At 51.1% G+C, this 24288-nt stretch overlaps 8 protein-coding genes across 8 annotated transcripts; 4 read left to right on the forward strand and 4 right to left on the reverse strand.

Moving 5' to 3' along the window:
• Positions 1-1637: 1637 nt before the first annotated feature.
• Positions 1638-7623, reverse strand: BU24DRAFT_92410 (P-loop containing nucleoside triphosphate hydrolase protein). Its single transcript, XM_033534811.1, has 2 exons — positions 7421-7623; positions 1638-6994 (listed from the first exon to the last, which is right to left on the reverse strand). Exons 1-2 carry the CDS (start codon positions 7483-7485, stop codon positions 1813-1815), a joined length of 5247 nt encoding a protein of 1748 aa, XP_033377180.1. The 5' UTR covers positions 7486-7623; the 3' UTR covers positions 1638-1812.
• A 15-nt stretch (positions 7624-7638) lies between these two features.
• Positions 7639-8128, forward strand: BU24DRAFT_92414 (uncharacterized protein). The gene has a single exon (XM_033534812.1). The coding sequence runs from the start codon at positions 7763-7765 to the stop codon at positions 8036-8038; it is 276 nt and encodes a 91-aa protein (XP_033377181.1). The 5' UTR covers positions 7639-7762; the 3' UTR covers positions 8039-8128.
• Positions 8129-10899: 2771 nt separating this feature from the next.
• On the reverse strand, positions 10900-12180 carry BU24DRAFT_497737 (NADH-ubiquinone oxidoreductase-like protein subunit; the record flags this gene model as incomplete). Its single annotated transcript, XM_033534299.1, has 8 exons — positions 10900-11374; positions 11453-11590; positions 11648-11668; positions 11727-11769; positions 11838-11918; positions 11972-11978; positions 12050-12070; positions 12130-12180. 8 exons carry the CDS (start codon positions 12178-12180, stop codon positions 11305-11307), a joined length of 432 nt encoding a protein of 143 aa, XP_033377182.1. The 3' UTR covers positions 10900-11304.
• A 305-nt stretch (positions 12181-12485) lies between these two features.
• On the forward strand, positions 12486-14186 carry BU24DRAFT_359589 (uncharacterized protein; the record flags this gene model as incomplete). The annotated part of the gene is made up of 2 exons (XM_033524050.1): positions 12486-12629; positions 12837-14186. 2 exons carry the CDS (start codon positions 12486-12488, stop codon positions 14184-14186), a joined length of 1494 nt encoding a protein of 497 aa, XP_033377183.1.
• A 623-nt stretch (positions 14187-14809) lies between these two features.
• Positions 14810-15671, forward strand: BU24DRAFT_468631 (uncharacterized protein; the record flags this gene model as incomplete). Its single annotated transcript, XM_033532540.1, has 2 exons — positions 14810-14831; positions 15034-15671. The coding sequence occupies 2 exons, from the start codon at positions 14810-14812 to the stop codon at positions 15669-15671; spliced, it is 660 nt and encodes a 219-aa protein (XP_033377184.1).
• A 191-nt stretch (positions 15672-15862) lies between these two features.
• BU24DRAFT_402677 (GPI ethanolamine phosphate transferase 2) lies at positions 15863-19304 on the reverse strand. Its single transcript, XM_033525537.1, has 8 exons — positions 18897-19304; positions 18505-18802; positions 18288-18415; positions 17853-18229; positions 17564-17793; positions 16681-17497; positions 16522-16629; positions 15863-16467 (listed from the first exon to the last, which is right to left on the reverse strand). Exons 1-8 carry the CDS (start codon positions 19157-19159, stop codon positions 15899-15901), a joined length of 2790 nt encoding a protein of 929 aa, XP_033377185.1. The 5' UTR covers positions 19160-19304; the 3' UTR covers positions 15863-15898.
• Positions 19305-19499: 195 nt separating this feature from the next.
• On the forward strand, positions 19500-20599 carry BU24DRAFT_429127 (uncharacterized protein). Its single transcript, XM_033529656.1, has 2 exons — positions 19500-19943; positions 20170-20599. The coding sequence occupies exons 1-2, from the start codon at positions 19632-19634 to the stop codon at positions 20320-20322; spliced, it is 465 nt and encodes a 154-aa protein (XP_033377186.1). The 5' UTR covers positions 19500-19631; the 3' UTR covers positions 20323-20599.
• Positions 20278-24152, reverse strand: BU24DRAFT_92621 (ARM repeat-containing protein). The gene is made up of 8 exons (XM_033534814.1): positions 24067-24152; positions 23531-23813; positions 23427-23475; positions 23100-23377; positions 22888-23047; positions 22497-22839; positions 20599-22444; positions 20278-20534 (listed from the first exon to the last, which is right to left on the reverse strand). Exons 2-8 carry the CDS (start codon positions 23770-23772, stop codon positions 20405-20407), a joined length of 3048 nt encoding a protein of 1015 aa, XP_033377187.1. The 5' UTR covers positions 23773-23813; positions 24067-24152; the 3' UTR covers positions 20278-20404.
• Positions 24153-24288: the final 136 nt, after the last annotated feature.

A 24288-nucleotide genomic window follows, 5' to 3' on the forward strand; every position in this document is an offset into this window, starting at 1 on the left:
TGAAGGAAAAGGTGCTTGATGACTTTGGTGATGTGACTACGCATATGATGATGTTAGAACTTCTTTGACGTTCAGGTTCAGGTGGATTCGGTGCGAAACGTGCCACTGTTCATACTTTCAAGACATTTGACCTATCTACCTAACCTACCGTAACAGACGTTCCAAACCAACGCAAGATTCGATCGATTAACCCTCCAAAATAGTCTTTTTTTCGCGCCACAATAGTCTCTGTTTAAAAAGGGGGAAACGGGGGTTTGAAGACACCATGTGTACGAGCAAGACCATACCATACTCCCTCCTGCACTTCCCCTAGCGGACCCTTATACCATTACGACGTAAAACAGTCGAAGAAAAAAAAGTCCTAGCAACACAGAACTCTGGAATTTACTTAGTAGAGGCAGTTTCTGTCTATATATTGGGTAATATGTTTGACCAGAACAACATCGAAATCCTTTTTTTTTTTTCTTCCAGTATTTTTTTGGATTATTTATCATTATAATGAAAACTACAACTTTAGATTTTTAACTATTAAATTGTACTTTATCAAAAAAAAAAGATAACATTACACAGAACTTAAAAGTTAGATGACCCCTTTCTTTTATACATTTTCTCTCTTCCTCTTCCTGTTTCTAACAATGTAAAATGAACTAATTAAAAAAAATAAAATTTAAACAACATCAAACTCTAACTTTATCTAACCTTCAGACTCTCTCCCTTTCCCTTACCTAAAACCTCACAGAACTTGAGTTATCCTCTCAAACAAAAAAGCTCACGGAATTAAGGAGAAAAGGAAGAAAGGGGAAGTAAGTCATCGTTCTTGCATAAGTGGTGTGTGCTGTTGAGAACTGTAGGAACTGTAGGAAGGGGGGCGGGGAAGGGGAGGGTTTGTGTGTGTGATGTGAAAAGCAGTCCTGTTCAGTCCCTGTTCAAGATCAGATGTTGTGAGGAAGTGTTGAGGGTGAGGATTATGTATGAGGTTAGGTGGTTTAGTCTGGATGGAACGGGAGGGTATGAATGTCTTAGGTGTGAGTGTGAGAGTGTGAGTGGGATGTCCGGCGGCGTGCCATACACAGCCACGGTCCTCACAGTATCACAAACACACCATCCAAAACAATCACTATCAAGAACATTTCACTTCACTTCAATTCGAAGTCAGCCACGCCACGCCATGCCATGCCATGCTTATGCTACATAACAATAGGTAGCCCAGCTAGGTAGCTATGAACCATTTATTCATTGGTTGGTTTATTACACCTTTCCGTTCCTTTATCCACCCTTTCCATCTCACAGTGTAGCTGGTATCTCTCTGCCATCAACATATACCCCCTATACCCCTACTGTATCTCTTCTGCCGACGCCATATGTACATTTTTTGGGGGAACCCCTGCAGGGCGGAAAACAAGCCCTTGCCTTGGGGGCTCGAGAGGACAAAAAGGAAAAGGAAAAAAGGAAGCCAGTGTGACGTACGTAGCAATGGGAGATGAAGCAAAAGAAGAAAAAGAAAACGCCATATGCAGTAACTACTATAGTGTAGTGACGGAAAATGAGAGAGCCTGGGTAGGAAAAGGAAAAAGGGGTAATCCAAAATACCGCCGTCGCCGATGATGACTCGAGAAATGAAGGGAAAACGTTTGTGGAATGCGGAGAGCGATACGTATGTCGTGAGTGAGAGAGAGAGGCCGTCGATGCCAATGTATGTATCCGTCCATCCGATATCTATCAGTCTTTCATAGTAGCATGGCTGGCTCCGCGTCTATGTGTGTATTCGTCCTATCATTGTAGTCCCAACAATCGCCACAACATGCTTGTCTCCTAAGCCGTAGCATTGGCCTTCTTCCTGGAATCGTGTGCTTCTTTCGCAAGCTTCTCTAGGGTGCTGATCTCGCCGCTGGTCTCGCACATGTCGTGGAAAGAGTGCTTGCTTTGAAGGAGATCCCATGGATCGCCAAACTCAATCACCTCACCCTTGTCCAGGACGAGCACCTTGTCGTAATCAATGATAGTCTGCAGACGATGGGCGATGGTGATGGTGGTGTTCTTGATCTCGCGGATGGTTTCTTGGATCTTGGCGTCAGTGGCGTAATCGATAGAGGCGGTGGCCTCGTCCATGAGAAGGACCTTGGGAGCCTTGAGCAATGCTCGAGCGAGACACAAGAGCTGGCGTTGACCTTGGGAAAGGTTGGAGCCGGACTCCGAGACAGGCGAGTTGAGGTTGCGGAAGGGATTCTTGTTGTCACTCTGTGCGGCGCCGCCAGCTGGCTGCTCAGCACTCGCAGCGGATGCGCTAGGTATGGCCAGGATCGTATCATTGGCCGCGTTTGCGTGGTGCCATTCGGGGTTTGCAAGGATAGACGACGGGTGCGTCGTAGAGCCTACGTTGAAGCTTGCACTGATGTCCGATACGATTGGTGCCGACGTGGAGTTGGGGATTTCGATGGCCTGCTGAGGAGTGCTTGGGCGTTCTGGTGAGCTTGCAATCGACGTGGCGCTGGAGGTGTTGGAGGAGATGAGATGGACCTCGCGCAGGGCTTGGAAGATCTCCTCATCGGTGAAGAGGCCAAAGGGATCCAAGTTGCTCCTAATGGTGCCGGTGAATAGTGTAGGATCTTGCGGTACCATGACGATATTCTCTCGCAAATCTTGAAGACCGATCAAGCCCACGTCAATTTCATCGATGAGAATCTTGCCTTCCTCTGCTTCCAGTGCTCGGAATAGAGCCAAGGCGAGAGAACTCTTGCCTGCACCTGTGCGACCAACGACACCAACCTTCTCGCCGGGAAGAATCTTGAACGTAACATTCTTCAACACCTTGTCGAAGTCGGGCCTGTAGCGTGTGCTGTAGTTGATGAACTCGACCGAACCTTGGCTTGGCCAGTTGGCTGGTGGCCTGTTCTCGGGAATGACGGGCGCGGCTTCCTGTTCGACATCGAGATACTCCTTGATACGCTCGACCGAGTTCATGTTCTGCTCGTTGGCGGAGTAGAGTCGCACAAACCACAGGACGTTCTCGGTGAAAGTGACGGCATATGTGAGGGCCAATCCAGCGGCACCAGCATCGATCTGTCCGACGCTGCGAAGCACGAAGACGCCGGCAAAGAACGAAACCAAAGCTCCCACGACATCAACACGGAATGCGAGCCATCTGTTAGCTGCCCAAAGGTAGATGAAGGGACGATGTTGAGTGTTGATCTTGGTGAGATTCTCGCGGATGAATCGCCTCTCATCGCCATATGCACGGATGGTGGTCATTCCAGATAGGGTCTCGCCGAATTGCTGGTAGAGAGGACTCCTGTGGACCGACTCGAGACGTTTGAGGTCGCGCGAGGAACTGAGATAGAACCGACCGATAGCGGCGTACAAGATGGTAATAAAAGCGCCGGCAATCAAGAACCCAGGTGTGATGATCGAGATAAGGATGACGATAGTGATGATGGAAGCGAGACAATGCACGACACCGATAGCCACAGGCGCAACCTCCTGGTCGACAGCCTCAATATCCTTGGAAAATCGGTTCATGAGCTGACCAAGGGGCGTCTGATCGAAGAAACGGAACTTTGCATGAGTGATAGCTTGAACAAGCCGCTCGTGAACTCTTCGTGATGCCGCCAATGAGCCGCTGAACAGGAAACCTTCTCGGATGAATGTGATGAACATGAATATCAGACCAAGAATGGCGTAGACTCCAAGGAAGTAATCAGAGTTGACATCGTCATTCTTATTCGCCGTGAAGCTGGTTTGCATCATGCCGTATGAGTACTGTGCCTTGTCGGGCGTGCTGAAGAAGGGAATATTCCAGCTGCAGGTGCCGCTGTTAAGGCAAGTGCCGAGGCCATTCAATGTCGGGACGTGGGTAATCGGGGTTCGCGCATGGTGTCCCATTGCATTAATACTCTTGTCCGCATACGAATTCGCCCATTGACGAATCCAGACGTTTGTCGAGACCGACGAAATTTGCTGGGCGGCGAAAGTGAATGCGGCTCCAATCCAGTAGTACCATGGGCCCATGGCCTTGAGGTACATGATGATAATGCTCAATTTGACACCACCTTCAGCCTTTGTCTCTTCATAAGGGTTCGGGCTTGCCTTAGTATCCGTGGGTCCAGAGGCATCGCCGTTGATCAGTCCATTTGCATGGTGGTCATCGGCAGCTTCTTCGCCGTTCGCGTTGAGGTTGGTGAGAGAAGGGACTCGTGATGCTCCACGCGAGGCCGGTACAGACTTGGTAAGATCTTCGGTCATTTTGCCAGAGTTGATGACATCGGCGGGGGTTCCCTGTGAAGTTACCCTACCATTATCAAGCACGATGGCAAAATCAGATGGCGGAAGACACAGGCTGACGTTGTGTGTCACCAAGATACAAGTGCGGTTTCGCATCAGAGGTCCAGTAAGAGCCTTCTCGAAAATCCATTTGGCGGTGTGGGAATCGACAGCGCTGAGGACATCGTCAAGAAGGACATGGCGAGCCTTGCTGTACATTGCACGTGCAAGAGAGATACGTTGCTTCTGTCCTCCCGAAAGCGTGACACCCTTTTCGCCGACAATGGTTTGGTCTCCGCCGTCAAGGATATCCAAATCACGTTGAAGGGAGCAGGCCTCGATGACATCCTTATACCGCTTGGCGTTCCAGGTACTGGCAAAGACAATGTTGTCGCGGATGGTTCCATTCACAAGCCAAGCCTGTTGGGCACAGTAGGCTACACTCTCCGTGAGACCGGTGGTGGGATCGGCCTTCAAGTCTTCGCGGCTGACACCACCAGGTAGGTAAACGCTTCCCTTCAGTTTTGTCATCTCTCCGAGCAGGGCCATTAGAAGGGATGTTTTGCCGGAGCCGGTTGGACCAATCACGACGTTAAGACCCTCAACCTTGAATTCGAAGTCCAGATCCATGAGTTTGAAGGCCTCGGAGGAAGCTTTATCCGTCATATCCTTTCCGCCCCAGCTGAATGTGCCGTTTTCAAATCCAATGACGGGATTTCCATCCGCATCCTGCTTCTTGCTGATGAGTTGCGAGTACTTATCTGTCTCTGGCTCGCTCAGGTACTCCTCGATACGGTCGACCGACACCTTAGATTCTTGAACGTGGGCGATCATATCAGCTAGCTGATCAAGCGGAATGCGTAGAATCTGGAAAAGCGAAAGGGCAGTGAAGGCGACGGAGGGAATGAGATCCCTGTTCTCGACTTTGGTGTAGACCAGGAACGAGAGGAAAGTAATAAGGATGGGAGAACCGGACCATATGGTGGCAGCAACCGCCCAGAGGATGTAACGGCGCTTGAGATGAGCAAGCTCCTGGTAGCGCTTGTCGTTGACAACTCCGATGAAGCGCTGCTCCCAAGCGAAATACTTGATGATACGGATGTTGCTTAGGACCTCGTTGGTAGAATGGATACGGGCATCCGTGGCGGCAAGGATGAGCTTCTGGATGGCAGAGAACTGCTTAGCCACATACAGGTTGATGGGCAGGAGAATGACCATCATGCCAATGCCTGCGATCGAGCTGTAACCAAGGATTCTGTAGAGCAATGCAACAGCCATGACGACCTGAACGGGAGTATTCGCCCACAGGAAATGCAGGTACGCCGAGATCTCGCTGACCTTGAATGCATCGACGGCCATGAGATTGATGATGGCTCCGGTGGTGACCTGGCTCTCGTCGTCGCCTGTCTTGGCGGTATCGTCCTCGGTCGTGGATTTGCCAGGCTCTTCGTTGTTCTTCTTCTTCTTTCGGCCGAAAGTCATGATCCTCTTGATTCCCTTAGGCTGTTCCTCCTCGTCCTCGCCCTTCGCCTTTGCCTTGCTCTCTCCTAGGACCTTGTCAGCGCCTGTAGCCACGCGACGCTTCAATGCCTTTGCGTAGATCTCTCCAATGACAACAGCACGGAGTCGAATACAGATCTTGCGACCGATCCAGAGAGCCTGTCCGTCGGCTAGTGCGGAGGCACATCCGGACACGAAGAGGAGGATGACGTAAAACCAGGCAGCGTTCCGGGGGGTGTATTCGGGCGCCTCGATGTATTCCAAAATGGCCTTCAAGAGCATAGTGGGCGCGAAAGTGAGGAAACCGGAGATGACTGCCCAGAAACCTTGGATCAGCAATCCGCGCTTGAAATGTTTGAGCAGGTGGTAGGCGAGGGCAGAGGTCTTTTTGACTTGGCGATAGTTTTCAATGACCGCGCCCGCCTTGTCCTTCGGGGCCAGGTTCCAAACATCAGCAAGCTCGTAAGACTTCTTGTATCCTGTCCAGACGATCGAGTCAACCCATGTGAAAGTCGCGAGCGAGAGGACGCTGGCGATCGGCTCCTGTGCGGGTTTAATATCTCCCTCATATTCCAGCTCCACCGCCTTATTTCCCTTGCGGGAAGTCAATGAGATGAGGAAAAGGAGGGTGATGAGAGCGAAATCCACGATCGCGAACTTTTGGTGGAGCTTCGATTGCGGATGAAGGAGGGCCGAGCGGAAGAGGAGGACGGAGAAGACCCATTGGAAGCCGTAAATGAACGCGGTGTGGTACCAGAGTCGGGGAAAAGAGAGCTTGTGGGTGCTGGAGAGAAGCAGACGCAAGGATGCGAGCGTCGCAACGTACGCCCAGGTGGCAATGTTCGCAATGGCTGCAATCTGACCCTTGTGGCCATATGCTCCCGTAAAGAAAATGGCGACATGCAAGCCCAACGCAGCCAGGACGGTGGCTTCCTCTAGCACGACCACCGTGATCTCTCCCTTGGGTTTGTTGACAGCCATCGTGGAAGCAGTATTGCGGGAGAGGGAGGGGCGCAATGCCAACCGTTCGTTGCGTTCGAGCTCATCTTCGGTGTCGCTGTCGGCATCGTCGTTGGCGTCGTAGTGAGGAGTTCGTATTGACCAGACATTGCGGGGATCATCGAGCTGTGAATATGCGTGGTAATATTTTGAGGCTCTAGCAGCTTGATAGGACTGGAAGAGGAGATAGAGGAGAGAGACTCCGCAGACTATGAGGGGGAATAATGTTTGGAGATAGCTGTGGGTGATAAAGTCAGTCAATGTCTTGCAATGCGCGCGGTATGTGATGGGTCAATGGCAGAGCTATGGAGGCGGTCGGAAGTCGGTGGTACAGAGCAATTGATTGATTTGCACATGCCAGGAGCAACAGTGGTAAAACGATAACTATTACAGTTTCCCATTGGGCCAAAGCTATCATGATTGGTATGATGTATGCAGTGCAATAATATTGAAGGTTTCCCTTCCTGTTGCTGTGGCGTTCGAAATGTCGCAATGGCGCAATGCGGTTATGACGTTCTTCCCTGGTCGGCGGAGGAAGCTCGATGACGGCGAAAAATGCGTCGCGCGGAGGTCGCATAGCTCTGGGGGACAACCCGCTGACCACCACCACCGGCGGTGGCGGATTGATGGGAGTACAAGATGGAATTGGGAATAGCAAACTTACTCTCGCTCAAAACATTTTGAGAAATCATCGACCCCCCAAGTCGGGGCTTTGCAACGGGCGAACATCTAGCTACGAGTGGAGGACATATGTTTGAAGAGCAGGACGATCGCGGTCTCGGTCTGGGTCTGGGTCTCTGTCTTGGTGGCGGGGTAGGACGGGCGCATACGAATGAAAGAGTGATGTGCTTGTAGATTGGAGTAAGCACAGCGCGCCGTGATGGGCTGTGAATGGTTGTCGCCGTATGTGGGTGAGACAATGGATGTGGAGTGGTGGTTGTCTTGGAGGAGTAAGACAAGACAAGTCGAGGCGGGATAAAGAAAAGGAAAGAAAGGAGGGAGGTGGATGGATAGTTTGTGGAGGGGAGAGACAAAGATGAGTCTGTTTAGAGGAGGAGGTCGAAGAAAGAAAGAAAGAAACCAGAGGAGGAAGAGTAAGAGAAAGGAAGTGGAGGAGGAGAGGCAAGAGGGAGGATATGAAGATTTGGGAATTAAGGTGGAGACACTTTTGGCGGGACGGATGGGTATGGATGGGATGGATGGGATGGAAGGAGCTAATGGCTGTTATGATTACCGATGCAGAAGGCAAGAGCGACTAGTGCGAAGTAGCAGTGAAGTGTAGCAAATGCAGCTACAACTTTGCAGCTATGCAGGCAAGAGCGATACAGTACGAGTAGATGGAGAGAGCAACTGCACAACTGCAGGCAAGAACGATTGAGCAACTTCTCGCCTACACTGCAACTGCTGCTGCCACCTGCAAACGGGTTATGGGCAAAGGCGGGTGGAAATCTAGTCTCAATACAGTTTAGTCGATGGTTCTAGCTAGATTTCTGGTCGGTATCGGAAAGAACGACCCACCAGCGGCTTCTAATCTATACCCATTGCGGGTTAGACGATTTTCCCAAGATGAGATTTCCTGTGCTGACGTCTACGGCCACTGGTGTATCGCCATAGGCACCTCCATCCTCCCCTCCATCCAACCATCATCCATGTGAACAGGACGATAATCCGTTCTGAATGCCCTCAATCCATTGCTATTTATTGACCATACCTGAATAACTCACCGTCTGTAGTATTTAGTACTATTGTGATGCATCCTATGAATTACGAAATAATCCTACTGAATCATCACATGCATTTCACCTATCTGCGACCAATAAAACCATCAATTGCCTATCGCTAAGCAGTTGTACATCATACAAACATAGAATTACTGTGCATCTGCTCGTACCTGTACGCACTCGCGTTCGACGCATCGGAACGACTGCCGGCGCCGCATATTGTCATCAAGCAGCAGCAGCTCCAATTCGAACTCAACGGTCTCAACCCAAGTCAACTCACCTTGACTCGAATTGACTCACCGACGACGACGAAACGGATCTTAGTCCGGCCGGTGGGGCAGATGACTCCTCCCACTGCACCGCTACCTGCATACATCACAGAAATGCGGAGTACGAGTCCCATACCTAGGAGTACCTAGGCACCATAGCTAGACTCAAGCCGACGATGAATGTCATCACCAATTCACCAATCCACTCTGCAATCAATCCATCCAAACACACAACGAACGATGCAAAAAGTAGTCAACGCCCATTCCACCTCCCAATTGCGGTAAAGTACATGGATCTTCCTGGACCAAAACCAGTCCACATTCTTCCAATCTCGATTCCAGCGAACTGACCAGCCCAACCTCCCTCCCTCCACGTGCGCCGGCCCGTTTATTTCTCCCCCCATCGTTTTCGTGCTGTGCATGCAACATGCCCCATCCCATCCCAACGCATCGCATCGCATCGGCCCATTCCCAACCCAATCATGAAGCCTCATTTCAAATCTCCCGTCTCCGGGCCGTTAACGATACAGTACTTGTAGTGCTACCGAGGAAATACTGCCGCCCTTCCAGCCCTTCCGACGGTCTTTGGTCATTTTGTAGTGTAGGTACGACTGTACGAGAGAATTTATGCTTGCAATAGGAAGAGGCTAGTCTACTGTCCTTCTAGCCAATGGTCGTGGCGCTGTGAACTAGCAGCCTTGATGTTCGTGAGTCGTAACAAAACAGTACGGACGTACATCGTACACCGCCTCCGCTGCATCGATCACAACATCAACAACGTGCATGCATGTACCTTGAGACTATCCTCCTGCCCTCTCGGCGTCGGTGCATCGCTATAGATACAAGTAGTCCTTTTCCAGGGTTTCCCTTCACATGGTAATTGGTGCCCACAACAACGATGTCAACAATAACAGCGCATTGAGACCTCAATGGAAAACAACACCGAGTATAAATAAACAAATCGACAAAAATCAAGATCAAGGCAATTAAGAACGTACTGACACAAATGTCACGTACATGGGTGTCTGTTTATACAGAATGCATATGAATATCAATTAGGTATTTTTAACGTGTTTGTATACCTATGTATGCGCATGCTTCTATGATATATACCTAGGTAGGTAGCTGTATGGAGTAGTACATTATAAATCTACACATCTACTTCTCTACAATATTCCTACAGTCGCATGTTAGCTATAACCACATAGGCAATCATCTAACTGTTCTTGCGCTTCAAATATAATATTTTTGGATTTCCAGTAACCTGTCTCCCTCCACCCCCCTGCCCTTACTCTCACCCAAATAGTAGAACCAATTCCAGTACCACGTCCACGCCCACCCTTTCGCGTTACCCCATACCCCATAGATTCAGTGCAATTCTAGAAAGAAAACTACCAGTCCAGCACCATATAACTCTCAAAGGATACGTTTCACGTTCATGTCGTTTTTTCCTGGTTCCATGTTTATATTTTATGTTGTATGGTGTTGGTATTGATGTTGATATTGATTGGGATATAGTCACATTGAATCTATCTGATCCAAGATGAAATAATCTTGAACGGTGCCTTTTCTTCCCCACACTCATGTTCTCTCAACCGTCGTCGTCAGAGTAGAGAGCGCATCCGGTGTCGGGGTGGTTGGCACTCAGGAATGCGAAAACACCCACCCACTATGACCGGAGCGGTCCACTCGGGCTATGTGTGGAATGGAACTTCCATAGGCGGCCCAGATTATTGGGTTTCTGTTATTTACATAGTAAGTACGGAGTAGGTGAAAAGAAATGTACACTTGAGATTGAAGAGGATATTACGTTACGATAGGGGATCGGATTGGGAGGGTGGTGGTATGGGCGGAGGATGGATGTGTTCGGATGGCGAGGGTTCATTCCTTGCTGTAGGATTGGGCTGGAATTGGTGGATTATGGGGCTTTTGGCCTTACGCAGCACAGTCTATTGGAGGGGGTGGTGTGGTTGTTTTCACAATACTTCGTGGTAGTGTTAGTCCATGGTCGATGTATGGTGGTTCAATTGCGCTTGTTTTGCTGTGTTTGTATTGGATTAGATTGTACGGAGTATTCTGGAAGAGAACAATGGATGGTGATACATGTTCGATTGGACATGACTGCATCGCTTCATTTGGGCTGTTCGCTCTCCCGCGGGTTGGTACAGTGTGATAGTCTCCTTTCTACCAGGTGTCGCACATCGCCATGTCGTGCTCCCCCAACATATGCACACGCACACGCACCGCGCCTTCGTTCGTGGGATTCAATCACACCCACGTTGTTGGCATCCCTTATCCACGCCAAGTACATGGATCGCCCACCTACACGCATGCCGAGGGTACACCAAGATAACACGGAGGTCACGGAGCAAACAAGTATCGCAAACTTCGTGCGTGGCCTGTCGGTACCACGAGCTCACACAAAGGAAGTAGAAGAAACGACGGAAAAGTCGCACTCGATCAATGATACACGCACGCATTCCATTTCTGTCTTTGATATGATATTTACATGGCCTGGTAAGCGCAAAAACGAAAAATTGTCTCCTGAGGGCTCTTTTTTACTGCTTAGTAGTGGCCGCCTGTCGGGGCTTCGCGACAGGCTTCCAGGCTGCGTACTTCGGCTTGGTCCTGTACTACGTGTTAGCTGTCGGATCACGACGCCAGTTGTTTGTTTGCTCTTTCGATTTAATGAGATCGACCACGTACGTGCTGTATGGCCTGTATGCGGCACTGCCCCAGGTCAGTGTTGGTCGGTGCTCTGTTGGCTCCCAGACGCGGATCTGTCGCTGGAGGAGCTTGTCCTGTGTTGGGGGGAGGTCTACGGAGTAGGACATCCAGGCGTGCCTGTGTCAATTGAATCAGTTCCAGTCGTGAAAACCAAGCGTTCCAGGTTTATCATACCATCCGGGCTCGATCTGGGACCTAGTCACAGTCAGTCAATCGAAGAGTCCAATCCTAGACTGCCCGCATCATTACTCACGGATCAAATTCATGGTCCTTGTAATCCACCCAGCGCGTCCTCACTGCGTCCAATTGTCAGTCCCATGCTATCCCCCAGCTTCCGACGCTGTATCCTTGAAAGGCGACTCACGAGGAAGTTCCTCGGCCAAGTTCTCGAAGTATTTGTTGCCATATTTGTCAAGTCCAATGAACGTTCCCGCTTTGGTATCGCCTGTCATGCTGTCAATTGCCGCACCCTCTCTCCAGGAGTCTCTTACGACATACCAATATGCTGTGTGAAGCGAGCGATCGACGTTAGATAGACTGCGAGGGAATGCGCGGAGGTGAGAAGGTAATGCGTACCTGCATTTGGTGGCCGAAATCCTACATGACGGGGTCAATTAGCACCGCGGATGGTCAAAGAGGCTGGGATAGTTACTCACCTTGAGGCCGACTCGGCGGAGATTCCGCAGCGTCCTGAGAAGAGTCGACATTGCGGCGGTGGCTGCTTGCTGAAGGTCTGTCGAAGCTGTCCGTTCAATGATGTTGGGTTGACGGCGAAGTGGAGTGCCAAGATATCATCCAAAAGTGGACTAGCTGATTGACGGTATCCCTGGCATCAAACGTGCATAATGAAAAGCTTGGAATATCATAAGTCCAACTCGAACATCGACACATCATGATAATACGGACTGTGATAAGAGCACGCGGTCCATTGACCAGTATCAAGCACGTCTGTCGCGTATCGAGTCGTTCCATTCGCCCTGCGCGGAGGTACTCGACATCAAGCGGACAACCCATGTCGTCAACTACACCTCAATCGCAAGCATCAATGCTCGCTACAATAACTACAGACTTGGATAAGATTGCTCCGCGATTTGAGGTTCAACCTGAGCAGATTCAAGTGCTGCAAACGCCATCAGAATTTTATGAGACGCTAAAGGTACGTCAATTCACGTGTTGCGACGAAATCTTCAATTTTCTTGTTATGATACCATGCCATAATAATAATATTTCTGTTACAATCCTGCTCTTCGTCATTTTGTCGTATAATATAGATGTGTTGTCAATTAGTCCACGACTATCTAGGTTCTTCAATTGGAATAGAATTAGATGATTCTCAGACACTCTATGTCTAACATTCTCATAGGATAGGATCTCCCGAGCGCAAAGACGCGTCTATCTCAGCACACTATACATTGGCAAAACTGAACATGAGCTCATCTCGACGATCCGCTCAGCCCTACAGAAGAATCCCAACCTTAAGGTATCATTCCTCACCGATGCCCTCCGTGGTACACGGGAGACTCCGAAAGCATCATGTGCCTCGTTACTCGCCCCCCTGATTGCAGAGTTCGGCGACAGAGTCGAAGTTCGGATGTTCCATACTCCGAATCTCACCGGCCTGAGGAAGAAGGTCGTTCCTAAGCGAATTAACGAGGGCTGGGGTTTGCAGCATATGAAGCTCTACGGCGTCGATGACGAGATCATCATGTCCGGCGCAAACCTCTCGTCTGACTACTTTACGAATAGACAAGACCGCTATCATCTCTTCAAGTCAGCCGAGTTGGCAGAATACTTCTCCAAGATTCACTCGGGCGTTTGTGACCTCTCTTTCGACATCCAACCATCTGCTGAACCCGCCGGGTACACCATGAGCTGGCCTTCGTCCAACTCTGCGCCATCGCCTCTTGCAAGTCCTAAAGAGTTCCGGTCTGCCGCCTCCAAGCACCTCTCACACCTCCTGACACCTTCCAATTCTCCCAAGGCACTCTCCTCTGGACCTTCGTCGACCACCATCTACCCAGTCATGTCCTTAGTTCCCCTCCTCAATACGTCAACTGAGCTGCCGGCAATCACGAAGGTCTTGACTCGACTATCCCAGGCCCCATTCCACCCTGCCACATGGACCTTCACGGCTGGCTACTTCAACATGACACAATCCTTCCGACGGCTGCTGCTCTCGACACGACCTGCCAGTGGCACCGTCTTGACTGCACATCCCTACGCCAATGGCTTCTATGGCTCCAAAGGCGTGAGTGGTATGCTCCCCGATGCATATACCCATCTAGCCAAGAACTTCCTCCGCAAAGTTCGCCACGATCGTCTGGATGATAGCATACAGCTGAAAGAGTGGCAGCGTGGTAAAGTCAACGAGGAAGGCGGCTGGACTTATCATGCAAAGGGATTATGGGTTACATTCCCATCTGCTGCTTCCTCTGCGTCTACAAAGGCACCTGCTGTAGATGAGGACCCCAGCCTGACGATTGTTGGGTCATCGAACTACACGAAACGCTCGTATGAACTCGACCTGGAGGCAAACGTTATCATCGCGACTTCTGATCCGGGTCTGCGCAGACGCCTCGGCGAGGAAGTCAAGTGGCTCGGCGAGTACGCGAAGAAGGTGGACGAATCTGAATTCGAGAAGCCGGAACGTAAAGTCAGCATGAGTGTCAAGTTGTCGATGTGGCTCGTGAGGGTTCTGGGAGGAGCTTTGTGAACACTGACTGTATCTTATACCCATACACATAGAACATATGTAGATGTATCATTGTGCTAAATGTTGTCTCTGAGTACACTAAGAAGAAATATTTCCGTTTTCCATTCTGCTTCCACTTTCACCGTTAGCTTTGCTTTTGGGAGGTCATCTTTCACTTTCACCTTTCAGTGAACACACTTCCCCTCTCACCCTCCAATGAGCCCACTTTCACCTTCACTCTTCACTGAACACACCTTCACCCAGCGTGAAAATGCCTCTCGACCATTCACGCCAAGCAGTCAAGTGAAAGCGAATGTGATAAGACCTCTTGCCCTCCCACCTTTCTCTCTCTCTTCCCTCAACCCTACAGCCTCAACCTTCTCAGACTCGTTTACCTACCAATTATCTATCTTAAAGTAAAATTCCTTCTGCGAATTCATCCACCGCATCAACAGCAACAGAGCAAACAGCAAACGAACATCAACATCAACGCCAACACCAACTTCAAGTTTGACCAAACACAATCAACACCACGAAAACTTGGAGTTCAACTCCAACTTCCCACAACAGCATCACCACTACCATCAACACCAACATCACTACAATCCTTACTTTTCTTCCTAAACAACCTCCAATCTCCAAAAATGCCATCTCTCAGGGCTAAAGGTAATTCAACTCCATCATCCAAACCCTCTCTCCCAATCATCCACCAAAAAAATCACCATCACTTTTAAAAGGACAAAAACATCAAACTTCGCTTCCCCTCCACATCCCCCTCCCCTCCCAAAAAAAAACAGCGACGATACCTCCCACAAAAGAAATGTAAAATTCAACTAAAGACAGAAACTCAACTGACCCACAAACCCAGCAACCCGCTTCTTCAAACGCACCTCCACCTCCAGCATCCGCACCCTCTTCACCTCCAGCATCTGCACCACCTCCTCCAGCGGCGGCTCCTCCTCCTTCTCCTCCGCAGCGTCCAAGATCAGAAAAGAAGACATCTCAGGCCCCGTCCGCGACCCGCCGACCCGCCCCGCCCGCCCGACGAAGAGGACTGATGAGGTGATTGCCGCGTTGATGCGGGATGGGACCGCGAGGACTGTGTTGCCTGGTTCTTCTGTGTCCCGTGCGGCGGTTGTGGGTGCCGGGAAGGAGAAGAAGGAGAAGAAGGGGAAGGGGAAGGGAAAGGCGAAGCAGGTGGTGATGAGGAAGAGGAGCGATGCGTTGGTTGAGGGGGACTATCGTGGTCCGAGGTTTGAGGCTGGGGAGGCGGAGCGGTTGTTGGTGGTTGGGAAGAGGAGGGATGGGAGGGGGAGGGCGAAGGCGATGAGGGTGAGGAGGAAGAGGAAGGAGGAGGATGAGGATGAGGAGACTCGTGGTGCGGGGGGTAGGGGCACCGAGTGGAGGGAGGAGTTGAGGGTTGATGGGGATGGGTCGATTGGGAGGGCTGGCGGCGTGATGTGGAGGAGTCAGGAGGGGATGAGGATGTGGGTTTCCGATGTCTGATCGGGGGTTGAAGGCGGGTTGGGGGTGTTATTTTTGGTGTTTGGTGATAGGGATGGGAGGGTTTTCTGCGGTTATAATTTCACTGAGGCGTGGTTTGCCTCGGTATAGCATCATGGGATGCTTCATCAATCAGAGCATAAAGTATAGATACACACTACGGGTCTCTTTTGACCTCAAAATGACAATTAATTCTATAGATCACTGTAACCAGCACAGTATATTCACATTCACCACGTCCCAAGCCACCACAAACACCCACCCAGCAAGACATCAACACCCAAATGATGCCCTACACCCCACGCCATCGCGAAGAGGTACTTCGGACTAAACACCGTCCAAATAAACAAATGCTGCCTCAGCACCGTGCAAGCCAACATGACCGCCACAGTAGCCCCCGAGATGAACAAAGTAAGCAACCCAACATGCTGCCTCCAAGCCCCGGGATCTTGTCTCCGCTCCGCGCCCTCTTTCTCCCGCTCCGCAAGCTTGATCAGGTGCTCCCGCTCCACGGCGACCCAGTCCCGCGCGTCGAGTTCTCCCGTCGCGATGTGGCGCTGCTTGCGGCCGTGGCTGCCGAGCAGGAGCACGCCGACGAGGCTCCAGTATATAGGACCCGCCCAGTTGGATGCGAAGAGCAGGGCGCCGACGGCGAGGACGTTGTAGCCTGATACGCCGTTGTAGGAGTTGGAGAGGTCGATCGAGGAGATGGCGTTGCTGTTTCCGAGGGCGAAGAAGGTGGTTTGCCCGAGGAGAAGGCTGGTGAGGGATATGGCGGTGGGGGAGAGGTCGAGGAATGCTTTAAGGGAGAGGGGTTAGTGTCGTGTTGGGTAGAGGATGGACGGATACGTACATAGGAGGAAGGTTTGCATGCGGAAGATGAGGTAGAGGGGGATGTTTTCTGCTTTGGTCTGCGTGATGAGGAATAGGGTGAATAGGTCGAAGAGCGAGACCGCAAGATCTGTGTGAACAACGTCAGTATTTCAAATCCGATCTCTAACAATGTACTTACTGCCATTGCCCTGCTCCGAACTCATTCGTGCCCTCGAGGCTCGCCACTCATAGAGTACCATCCAGCCCGTGACGAGAGCGATACCTCCAAACACCATCCTCGCTAGACCGACCAATTCGAGACTCGCAGCCCAGTAGAGCATCCCATGTGCGATTCCCCTGGTCAACTCGGGCGCGTCGTTCACGGTGAATGCCAACTTGAACACGAATGCCGTTGCGCCGAGGGGGAAGACGGCCATCATTCCCATGAGCCGCTCCCCCTCGTTGGTCTCTTCCACTTTTCCATCCTTGCCGGGTGGGTCGTCTTTTCCAGCAACTGATCGGGCGACGTGTCGCGCAAGACGCATTGTGATGTCCATGTAGCACGCGCCAATCAAGCTCCACAGCACGACACTGCTGCTCCCTCGGAACAGTGACGAGTGCACAATGTCCGGTGCCCCGGCGAACTTCTGCCCGGTCTGGTTCCATCGTCGTGTGATGCGGTGGAGGAACAGGAGGACGATGGCGGGGTGGAAGATGAACCATGACTGCCAGGCCTCGCGAGAGGCTTGCATGAACAGGTAGAAGAACCAGGCGGATGTCATCCAGTACCAGAAGTTCTGCTCTTCCTCGACGTAGGAGGATGCGAACATGAGGACGCCGTAGAGCAGCAGAGTAAGCGTGAAGAAGATCCCGGTGAATGAGAAAGGCCGAGTGCGGTTGAGTGAGAAGAAGGCTAGACTGAACGCCGCAAAAGCTATAGAGGTACCCAGGACCAGTTTGGAGACGTCGTAGTTTGATGCAGTGGTGCTCATGGTCTCTTGAGCAGCGCGGAGGAACTGTACATATGTCAGCATTGAACAAAAAAGTATTTCCATCACAATGTTTGATATGCCCTGACTTACCCAGTACAATTGGCTAATCCTCAATCTCGGATGAATCGTAGCAAAGGTCCCCATGATATCTACCACGCCACTCCACTTGCAAGCCAACTTCTCGCCATCCGAAAGAGACTGTCCGCAATCTGTCTTAAAGTCCTTACGGTCATAGCCAAAGTACAAGTTCGGATAGGTAGCTTCGACGATCTTCTTGACCTGCTCCGCATTTCGTAGGAGCAATTGAATGCGATCAGAAGCTATAATTTAGTCAGCGAAAAGATATCCACTACCCAACTCTCCCTCCTTCCATACATACCATCATCCCAAAGAAACAAAAACTCCTCAATAAACACCCCGAGATTATTCCTCGGCACCGGGAACCCGAGCAACCCCGCCAGCGTGGGCGCGATATCGCTCTGCTCGACCTTCTTATAATACTCGAACTCGCCCTTAGGCTCCGCAGGACTCGTGCGATCCGTGAACTCGGTGATCTTCTTCAGCTTCGGCGACATGAAGACGAGGGCGGGGGACGTCTCTCCCGGAGCCGATCCGCCGTGGTTGCCGCCCTCGTTCATCCCGTGGTCGCCTGCCAGGACGAACAGTGTGTTTTCGAGGTGTTCTTCGTTCTCGATGGCCGTGTAGATGTCGCGGACTATCGAGTCCATTTCGACTTGTTTGGGTATCATGTTGGGTCTGTATGTATATGCGTTAGTCTCCCCTCATTTTCTTCCAACAGAAACGGGATGCGTACCCAAGTGGCCCCGTCTTATGCCCGATGTGATCCAGGCCTAGGTAATGCATGATCATAGCATTCCAATCCGTGTTCAGCAATTCGCCAGGAACATGCCTCGTAACATTGTTATCCACCTCAGTGAAATCCTACTCCACACATCAGCACACTCATACAATACACACACACACCCTTAACACCCCCCCAATGCAAGGAAAACCGAAAGCACAGGACCCACCGAAACAAAAAAACTGCTCGTCCCATCCTGGCGCTCGAAGAACCCGGGGAAAAGCTTCAACCACGTATCGTCGCCATACATGACGAGCCTCCCCTTCCCGCCGTCCTGCGCCCGCAGCTGCGCGAGCCACGTATCCTGCGCCGCGAGCGTCGACGTCGTGTCCGATTCTGCGAAGTTGAGGATCACGTCGAGGAACGAGGGGATCGAGCCTGTCGTGATGGCCTTGACGCGGGGCATCGTTATGGTCGGGGAGGTTGCGTGCGCTGTGAAGGGGAGGGCGGCGCCGTCGCGGATCAAGCTGTGTCAATTATCAGTCGCCATTCCAATTTAATTCATGTAACCCAAAACTCAAGCCCAATTCAATTGAGGAGAAGGCCTGGGAATTCACAAACCTCTGCGTAAACTCCATCCCACTCCCATTCCCATACACGAAATCACTCCTCAGCGCATCTACCACCATGAAAACCAGCCTATCGAACTTCCTCTCCGGCGTCCCCCTGCGCTGCCAATCCCACTTGTCGTCCCAGCGCAGCTCCTCGAACGTCGCGAGCCCGGGCATGAATGGCTTGTAGGGGAAGAATCCCGCCGCGAAGGTCAGGATCGCGACGGGGATGAGCAGGTTTGCTAGGGTGAGGTGGAGGGATTGGGGTGCCATTGTGGGATATATATAAACGAATGTCTTGTTGGAAAGGGGTTTATGGAGGGTACGGCGTCCGCATAATTAGCTGGGGAGTAGCAATTGCGTGTAGAGACGTTCGGTGGTGAATTGTTGTTGTCGAATGCAACAGAACTGAACGAGGGGAACAAACGACACGAAGATGCGACGGGACAGTTCAGGTACTCACACTTAGGAAACTCAGGGTCCAAGCTCGCCTGTTCAAAACGCAACCAATCGAATTAAAGCTCCACCGAAATAAAGACCAATGACATCAGTATTGTATCCCCGACCTCACCTCTACCTCCACCTCCAGTTGCACCTACATCTACACTTCCACCACAGACTTCAATCACCAATTGAACCTCCAATCCACCTCCAACACATACACATACATAAATTCAATTTCATGATCCCCCGCCCCCGCAACCTCCACAACATCCCCCTACGACACCTCTCATCCCCCGCCCCGATGTCAACCGCAACCCTCCTCCTCCCCGGCCTCCGCCGCAGCCTCCTCCTCACAACCCCAATCCTCCTCTCCACACCCCTCCTCCTCTCACACCAGCTATCCACCACCCGCATCCGATGCGACGCCCCTGACCCGCTCGCGAAAATAACATCCGACCTACGCCTGAAGCAATCGAGCGCGCCGGTGCTAAGCCCGAGGGTCGTGAAGCAGATAAGCCTGGGCAGCGTGTTGGGTGTTTTGGGGGGGCTGGGCGTGAGTGTTTTCAGTAAGCCGCTGGCTGTGATTATTGGGTTGGGGGTTGTGTTTGTTCAGGTACGTGTTTAAAAGGGTTGTGGGGTTGATTGTATGCTATGGTTATGCTATGTATGCTATGTGGACCTCCCGACCGGGCGCAATGGAGGGTACGCCACACTGCGCCATGCAAAAGTCTACGCGCTCGCTCGCTGCAAGAAAAGTATCAACAGGGAAAGGGGTGGTTTTATTTGTTGTTATCCGGGAAGAAAGCAAACGGCTGGCTGACGCAGAAGAATTATTCTAGTTCCTCGAATCGCGCGGCATCCACATCGTCCCGTACTCGTACCTCCAGAACCGGCTCAAGAAGACCAATGTGCGGTCGCTCGTGCAGAACAACGTCGCGCTGAAGATGTCGTTCGGTCTGACGTTTGCGCTGGCTGCGTTTGCTGAGTTCTAAGTGGTTCGTGAAGATTGGATGGGTTGGAGAAAAAAAGGGCAGTCAGGTTGGATTTGGAGATGGAGGGTGACGTTGTGGCCGTTCAGTTGACGCCGAGGGCGAATCGGTGGCCCGGGTGCATGTATTGCGGCGCGAATTGCATTTGCATGTGCTTGCATCTCTGCCAGAACTCTTTGACGGTCTCTTTGAATGCTGAGGAGGATCTCGCGTTCCTGTATATATATGTCAAATAAGCTACAAGATATTGATAGGATAAAAGAAAGGGTTCAGACTTACCGCATAAGACTCTCGATGAACCGTCGCACGATGTTCTCAGTATTCGGGTCGTCCTTCACTCGGATGATCAGCGGCTGCGACGTCAAAGCATTCGTGATGTTCGCCTTTGCGTTGCGGTCCGCCGTGATGAGCTTGCGCAGGGGTATGAGAACGTGCTCGAGGCTCGTGTAGTCCACCTCGCCGCAGATGTTGTACATCAGGGCAAAAGTGACCGCCGCGCCGAAGTGGTTCATGATGTCCTGTCCCGTGCTCTGGTCCTGGCTCTTCGTGTTGCCCGCGAGCTCGAAGATGTCCTTCCAGAGCTGGGCTGCCGCGCGCTTGGGTAGAACCTCCGGCGATTGCAGACATTCGACGGAGAAGTCGAACATGGCTTTGAGGACCTCGGGGCTCTCAGTCGTGAAGATTCGTGCGTTGGTGCTGACGAATTTCTGGATTAGCTCGATGCAGCCCACTGATATCTCGGGGTCGTTTCGGGGGTTCTGCAGGGCTTGCAGTATGCTCAAAACGTGATGTAGGAGTCGTTGGACTTGTACTTGGAAATCTGGTGACTTGTCTAGCTTGTGGCAGGATATCCAGCAGCAGGCGGTGTCGAGCACGTAGGGGAGGCGTGGAGTCTGTACATTCGTCTTAAGAATGTAATCGATCGTGACTGATGGTGGCAGCACGAACGGTCCCGGCACGGTCTCCTTGAAGCCGGCGCGCAGGACGTTGCATGCTGCCTCGATGATCTCGTCGCTCATTGGGAACACTTGAGTGAGATAGTTTACGAAGTTGATGATCTGGTTCTGAATGGGTTTTCCTGGACCTTGCGTCCAGAACTGCGACGGGCTTTGGTCGGACACTAAGTCGATCACCTCTTCGTCGGAGGCTTGCAATGCCTTCCCGATGGCAGCTAGGCATTTCAAAGTTGTAAGGGCGAGGACTTGACCCTGTTCAGCATCACCACCCTCCTTTGTGATGTTGACAGCCTGCATGGCATCATGTGCAATATACTCGAACAGTTGCTGAACACCGGCGAGGCGCTTCTCGTCGGAATCCTGGGCTTGGACGATTGCTGCAATTCCCTCGAGCACTCGGCTCTTGGTGAATTCCTCCGCCGTCTGGTAGCTCAAGAACTGCTGATACATCTGAAAGAAAGATCCCAGCTCTCCTGTGAGCGACTTCCGGCATTCGGAGCAAAGCGATGCGAACGATTTAGCGGCTCCGTGGGCCAAAGATGGTTGAGCGAGAGCGCTTAGGAGGAATGGCAAAACCTGCGGCAAGTACTCCGGGTGTCGTAAGAAGAAGCTGTCGAAGGCAGCTATCATCTCAACAGCGGTACGCTGTGTGACCGCAGGGATCTCGCCGTTGCCAGAAATGACCTGATACAACGGACGCTCGAAGAGACGTTGAAGGCGTGAATCATTCGACTCGGTCATCGCGTCGCCAATAGAAATTAAACAGAAAAGGCCGGCCTCGAGCTCAAGCCAGTTGGTAGCGTCGAATGCGCGGATAGTGAAGTCGATGAACTGCTCTAGAATGGTTTCCCGCAGGACCTCGTATGCTTCTTGTATGATGTCTCGAACATCAATGCGGAACACCTTGAACGTCTTCTTCGAATCCGAATCCCACTGCTTCGTAACCTCCGCGGGAGGGAATATGATCTTCTGTAGGAATTCTGCAACGACTTGGAAGACGTGACCAGCCGCCTTCTCGAGCCACGCAGGCTTGGTGTCTTCTTCCAGAAATTGGAAGGATTCCTCGGATATGGTGTTGACGTAGTTGCTCCAGAAATCCAACAAGACTGGCGCAACTTCATCGTCCACTCCGACGAAGTCGGGGTACTTGAGTAACTCGTGCAATACAGCTGGAAATGTTAGCTGTGTCAAATCTTCAAGGATGCTAGCATTCAAACTTACACATAACCTGTTGGTGATGCTCATTTTCATGTTCTTGGAAGAGCTTCTTTGACTCTAGCAAGATTTGTCCGTATGCAACGATGATCCTCGCAAGGGAGACGGTTTCAGCGTCTAGATTCTTGAGGATCTCTATGCCCCAGGGACTCATTATCGCAGACCAAAGCAGATTGAGATGTTTCGTCTCAAAGAACTTTGGGTAATTCTCTAGGATTTCGGCAACCGTCTCCATAGCATCATCGACGTGGTACTCGAGGCACGACAACGCTAGTTCCGAGACAGATCTGAGGTATTGCATCTTTTCAGGGACCTCTTTGAACTCCGATTGAGCGTAGCCGACCCATCCCTGCATATGTCAGTAAGGCTTTGCATTGTTGATGTGAGAAGGACCTACAGAGAAACACTTGAGAGAAGCCACACATAGTTTCTCTCCATGGAACATACTCTCCTCCTTTTCTGGAGTGGAGAAGTATTTGATACCACGCCCGAATGAGACCTGCAGGAGAGCCTCGATACTCTCAGCATTTGCGATCATTCGCTTATGAGGAGTCCGACTGGTGCATGTCAGTTGCTGTGTCATATAACAAGGTGATCTTCATGACTTACTCGGGCGCATTAGATAACTTCTTCACCTCCTCGGACAGATTCATGGCAAAGTCCAATAGGATTAATACCTGATTATCTGACAACTGGGGAAGAACGTCCCAGGTGGACGGCTGTGAGTCAAGATCATCATCTAGAACAGGCTGTTTCTGTGCAAAAGAAAGAACCAAGCTCCTGATGCAATTCTCCCAAGTTGAGACGGGCTTGGAAAAATACTGAGCCAGTGTTGAGCACAGCTTCCGCGTGGACACTGAGGTGCCATCCCTTGAGACCAAATGATACTGCGAGGCTGTGAGCATGAAAACGTTTGAAGAAGGGGTGGCGGCATACAATAAGTTTAGAAAGAAGTTGCTGTGAATGTTCTTCACTCAAAGAAGCACTACAATAATAAAAATTAGAGAGCACATCTTACAAACAGTAAGCGTAGAACCTACGAGTCGTTGTTGAGCTTGATAGTAAAGGTAAGGGCTCCGAAGAATCGAACATTCTCATCGCTGTTGTTCAGCAAAGCATCTGCAATTTCCCAACCCTGCGGTGAGTGTTGCAAAACTCGCAATGTTGCTTCTGTTTCAGAGATCTTCTTTGCATTTCCGGGCTCGTAGAGGGACTTGACCAGTCGTTCTATTTCTTCCAGGCCGAGCGGTAGAGACTGGCTTGGCGGCGGAGCGTCCGCCATTGTGACGTTGTTGTCTTGAGATTGATAGTATCCACTGTGTGCTTGCAAATTAGTGGATTCCCAACTCTGGTCGTAGCCAAACGCAGGATCGTGATAGAGCTTGGAATAGCTAGGGCTGTCCAGCATGGGCATAACCATGGTAGCCATTTGCGTCGCCATGATGAAGATGGATCAGGATGAGGAAGTTCTGCAATGGAATAGACACAAAAGAAAGGTAAAGGATGCAAGAGTAGAGGAATACATGGAGATTCTATGATAATAAGAAATAAGAAAATCGAAATGTAGCCAACTTACCTGTCGCGAGGCGATGTGGTGGTGGCCTCTTTGGAAGAAAAAGAACACTTTTTGAGGATGGTGGGCTCGTGGCACTAATTTCCAGTCGCCGTGAGGAAGAGAGGCCCAGAAGGATCTTTAGAGTATTCGGAAACGTCCCCAGAAGATGATTCCTGGGGATTTTGCCTCTTTGGCGATTGCCCTAGTTTTCTTTGCAACAGGCGGGCGTACCTGTTACGGAGC

The sequence above is a fragment of the Aaosphaeria arxii genome (genome assembly GCF_010015735.1).
Source record: "Aaosphaeria arxii CBS 175.79 unplaced genomic scaffold BU24scaffold_16, whole genome shotgun sequence".
NCBI lineage: Eukaryota > Fungi > Ascomycota > Dothideomycetes > Pleosporales > Aaosphaeria > Aaosphaeria arxii.

Excerpts from the sequence above, each read along its gene's own strand:
- BU24DRAFT_92410 (XM_033534811.1), bottom strand. The coding sequence starts at position 7,485 with ATGTTCGCCCGTTGCAAAGCCCCGACTTGGGGGGTCGATGATTTCTCA. Across the intron at positions 6,995-7,420 it reads TCAAAATGTTTTGAGCGAGA|CTATCTCCAAACATTATTCC; the intron begins GTAAGTTTGCTA and ends TATCACCCACAG.
- BU24DRAFT_92414 (XM_033534812.1), top strand. The coding sequence starts at position 7,763 with ATGGATAGTTTGTGGAGGGGAGAGACAAAGATGAGTCTGTTTAGAGGA.
- BU24DRAFT_402677 (XM_033525537.1), bottom strand. The coding sequence starts at position 19,159 with ATGGCACCCCAATCCCTCCACCTCACCCTAGCAAACCTGCTCATCCCC. Across the intron at positions 18,416-18,504 it reads CGAGCAGTTTTTTTGTTTCG|GATTTCACTGAGGTGGATAA; the intron begins GTGGGTCCTGTG and ends TGTGTGGAGTAG. Across the intron at positions 17,498-17,563 it reads GGATTAGCCAATTGTACTGG|TTCCTCCGCGCTGCTCAAGA; the intron begins GTAAGTCAGGGC and ends ACATATGTACAG.
- BU24DRAFT_429127 (XM_033529656.1), top strand. The coding sequence starts at position 19,632 with ATGTCAACCGCAACCCTCCTCCTCCCCGGCCTCCGCCGCAGCCTCCTC. Across the intron at positions 19,944-20,169 it reads TGGGGGTTGTGTTTGTTCAG|TTCCTCGAATCGCGCGGCAT; the intron begins GTACGTGTTTAA and ends GAATTATTCTAG.
- BU24DRAFT_92621 (XM_033534814.1), bottom strand. The coding sequence starts at position 23,772 with ATGGCGGACGCTCCGCCGCCAAGCCAGTCTCTACCGCTCGGCCTGGAA. Across the intron at positions 23,476-23,530 it reads ATCAAGCTCAACAACGACTC|TGCTTCTTTGAGTGAAGAAC; the intron begins GTAGGTTCTACG and ends TTATTATTGTAG. Across the intron at positions 23,378-23,426 it reads AACTTCTTTCTAAACTTATT|TATCATTTGGTCTCAAGGGA; the intron begins GTATGCCGCCAC and ends ACAGCCTCGCAG.